The 3563-nt window shown below is 46.0% G+C and overlaps 1 protein-coding gene across 1 annotated transcript; it reads left to right on the plus strand.

The window, feature by feature from the left end:
• Positions 1–3563, plus strand: LOC112878256 (thioredoxin reductase NTRB). Its single transcript, XM_025942704.1, has 2 exons — positions 1–1068; positions 3121–3563. Exons 1-2 carry the CDS (start codon positions 144–146, stop codon positions 3189–3191), a joined length of 996 nt encoding a protein of 331 aa, XP_025798489.1. The 5' UTR covers positions 1–143; the 3' UTR covers positions 3192–3563.

The following is a 3563-nucleotide window of genomic DNA, read 5'->3' on the forward strand; positions in this document are numbered from 1 at the left end:
GCCATTGGCTAATCGGCTTCCTGAAGCAGAAATTCAATCAGACCAGTGACCAGGGACCGACGAGGTGCGAAGCGTAATTTCCCTTCGGAATTCAGAGGCGCCCCCTTGACCGCCGCCGCCGCCGCCAAGCCGAGCAAGCAGCCATGGACGGATCCGCCGCCGCGCCGCTCCGCACGCGCGTCTGCATCATTGGGAGCGGCCCCGCCGCGCACACGGCGGCCATCTACGCCGCCCGCGCGGAGCTCAAGCCCGTGCTCTTCGAGGGCTGGATGGCCAACGACATCGCCGCGGGCGGGCAGCTCACCACCACCACCGACGTCGAGAACTTCCCGGGCTTCCCCGACGGCATCATGGGCGCCGACCTCATGGACCGCTGCCGCGCGCAGTCCCTCCGCTTCGGCACCAACATCCTCTCCGAGACCGTCACCGCCGTCGACTTCTCGGCCCGCCCCTTCCGCGTCGCCTCCGACTCCACCACCGTCCTCGCCGACGCCGTCGTCGTCGCCACGGGGGCCGTCGCCCGACGCCTCCACTTCCCCGGCTCCGATGCGTACTGGAACCGCGGCATCTCGGCCTGCGCCGTCTGCGACGGCGCCGCCCCCATCTTCCGGAACAAGCCCATCGCCGTCATAGGCGGCGGCGACTCTGCCATGGAGGAGGCCAACTTCCTCACCAAGTACGGCTCCCACGTCTACATCATCCACCGCCGGAACACCTTTCGGGCTTCCAAGATCATGCAGGCCCGGGCGCTCGAGAACCCCAAAATCCAGGTCGTCTGGGACTCGGAGGTTGTCGAGGCCTATGGCGGCGAAGGCGGCGGCCCATTGGCTGGCGTCAAGGTCAAGAACCTGGTGAGTGGTGACGTCTCGGATCTTCAGGTGGCCGGCCTCTTCTTTGCAATTGGGCACGAGCCGGCGACCAAGTTCCTCGGTGGGCAGCTCGAACTCGATTCAGATGGATATGTGGCAACCAAGCCGGGCTCCACTCACACCAATGTGAAGGGGGTCTTCGCTGCTGGCGACGTGCAGGATAAGAAGTATCGCCAGGCCATTACTGCTGCTGGGTCAGGTATTACTCTACTGCTATGTGATTCTATCATTATGTGTTGCAAGTGATTCCATGTTCATACATATCAATCAGGATAGAAATTCCCCTCTGAACTGCAATGGAAACCATGAAAGTTCAATGGCCAGTAGCTTAGTTTATGTTTTAGCAATGTAGTGAGAGTATGACGCTTCAAAGAGGAACTTTCTTAAGGTACAATGTGGGAATTATTCTTGCTTTCCAGTGACAATCAGATGCATCCCTTGATAATTGGCAGCATTTCAATTTCTATATATAACAATATTATCCAAGATGTAACTCTGATAATTACCCCTGTAACTTCAAAATACTAGAAATTAATACCATACGATGCTATAAAGTAGTTTAATGACAAATATGGTGTTTTTATTTCCATATGTCCATTCTTGATAGCTTTACACATACGAGTTCTAAAAACATCAAATCAAAAAGAGAGAAAAAAAGTTACTTTTCAGTAGTGGCGGACCTGGAGAGAAAATTTAGGGGGGGGGGGGGGACAAACATATAGAATAGAATAGTCAATTTCATCCTCAAATTTTCAGCCGAAGCTTAACTTCGTCCCTAAACTTCCAAACGACTATTTCAGTGCTCAAATTTCTCCATCAGGCTCAATTGAATCCTTTGTCCTATATGGCATGCCATGTTGGCACGCCTTGTCACATCTAGTCAGCTATGGTTCATAAAAAAATTAACATTTCTATAAATTTGGTCATTATAAAAATTTCATCTTGACGAAACTAAAATAATGTACGGTTTTTAAGGAAGGGGGTTGATCCGAATACATTTATTATACACGTACAAAAGTTCCTTAAGTATGTGTGAACCAATATATGTTGCTGCTACACAAATAGGAACACTTGGATGCTGATATGGTATGCTAACATGGCCAGACACGTAGAAGGAAGGACTAAATTAAGTTGCATGCTGAAACAGTTATTTTGAAAGTTTAGGGATGAAGTTGACCCTCGACTAAAAGTTCGGGAACGAAATAGGCTATTCTACCAAAGAAAAACCAGTCTTTCCTTTAGTTTTGCATTGATTTTCTATAGAAATTTGATCTAATATTATCAACTAATTATATACTATGCATTGATTTTCTATTTTTTAGGGGAGGCCATGGCCCCTGCCAGCGCCCCCTCAGTTCCGCCACTGCTTTTCAGTGCTGCAGTTAACCAAAAGATTTCTGAATTTAGAGCAACTGGGCATATTGTTAGTGCTATTGTGATTTATAGGAATTGGAATTTGAATTTGCAATTGTAATTCTTCTGAGTTGATGAGTTTTATCCTGTTCACTTGTTCTAGCAGGCCCGTAGGCATTATAATTTTACCGTAATTCATATGAGACAATAAAGTTGGAACTTATTGCATACATGGATGAGGTTAACAGATAAGGTCCAGGTTCAACTTATTGCATACATGGATGAGGTTCAACAGAGAAGGGCCTAAAAATAATAAAACTGGAACTGTGGCTGAACACTAGCAAGTAGAGTCTTGGTTGAGAAATACCCAAAATAAATCTGTTTAGCCAACACATTCTTCAAGTTAACATAGAACAGATGTTGTGATCAAAAGGGCTGAATTTCTGATAAAATCAATTTGACGAAGTACTCCATTGATATTGTTCATGAACTGCACAAATGATTATGTCTATTTGATGCTTATTAATTTGTTAAAATGCAGAATCAAACACTTCAGAAAGAGTTAAACCATTACCTGTTTTGTCTAGAAAAGTCCGCATACGAGATGCATCTGCTTTTACAAAGCTTTTGTTATCTTTTAACCTAAAAAAGAAATGCACGCATTTGGTTTTGGTCTGGTTTATCTTTTGTGCTAGCAGTTTCAGAAGTGTGATTCAAAGCTATGGCTTCCCGATCCTACAGCTAGAGTGGCAGACTATGAATGGAGGTTGTGGTTGTGACTCACTGTCTCATGACGAGATCAATCTAGGAGACTGGATCTTAGTGGTTTCAGATGATCATATATTTGTGGATGAGTATGACCAATATCTAATTTTGGCATTACCTGTGGACGGTGCAGGGTGCATGGCCGCTCTGGACGCTGAACACTATCTGCAGGAGGTTGGTGCGCAGGAGGGCAAGTCTGATTGACTATATTTGGGTGTATCAACCACCAGCCAATCAAAAGGGCAATTGCCGGTGCTGAAATCTACCCTCTGATGTGTGTTATGCCATGGCTGTTCATGATCGAAGAACTTGGATTTTTGTGCTGCTTGTGAGTAGCACACTATTCTTCTCATTTGTATTCAGAAGTCTGGACGAGGCTCTTTAGAGGGAACTCTCGATGTACTCGAATTAGATTTTTGTGCTGCTTATGAGTAGCACACTATTCTTCTCATTAGGATTCAGAAGTCTGAACGAGGCTCTTATAGAGGGAACTCTTGATGTACTCGAATTGGATTCATATTTGCTTACGTCGAACTTGTATTATTGTTTTAGAAATCTCTATTGCTCAGTATTGTA

The sequence above is a fragment of the Panicum hallii genome, chromosome 1 (genome assembly GCF_002211085.1).
Source record: "Panicum hallii strain FIL2 chromosome 1, PHallii_v3.1, whole genome shotgun sequence".
NCBI classification, from domain to species: domain Eukaryota; kingdom Viridiplantae; phylum Streptophyta; class Magnoliopsida; order Poales; family Poaceae; genus Panicum; species Panicum hallii.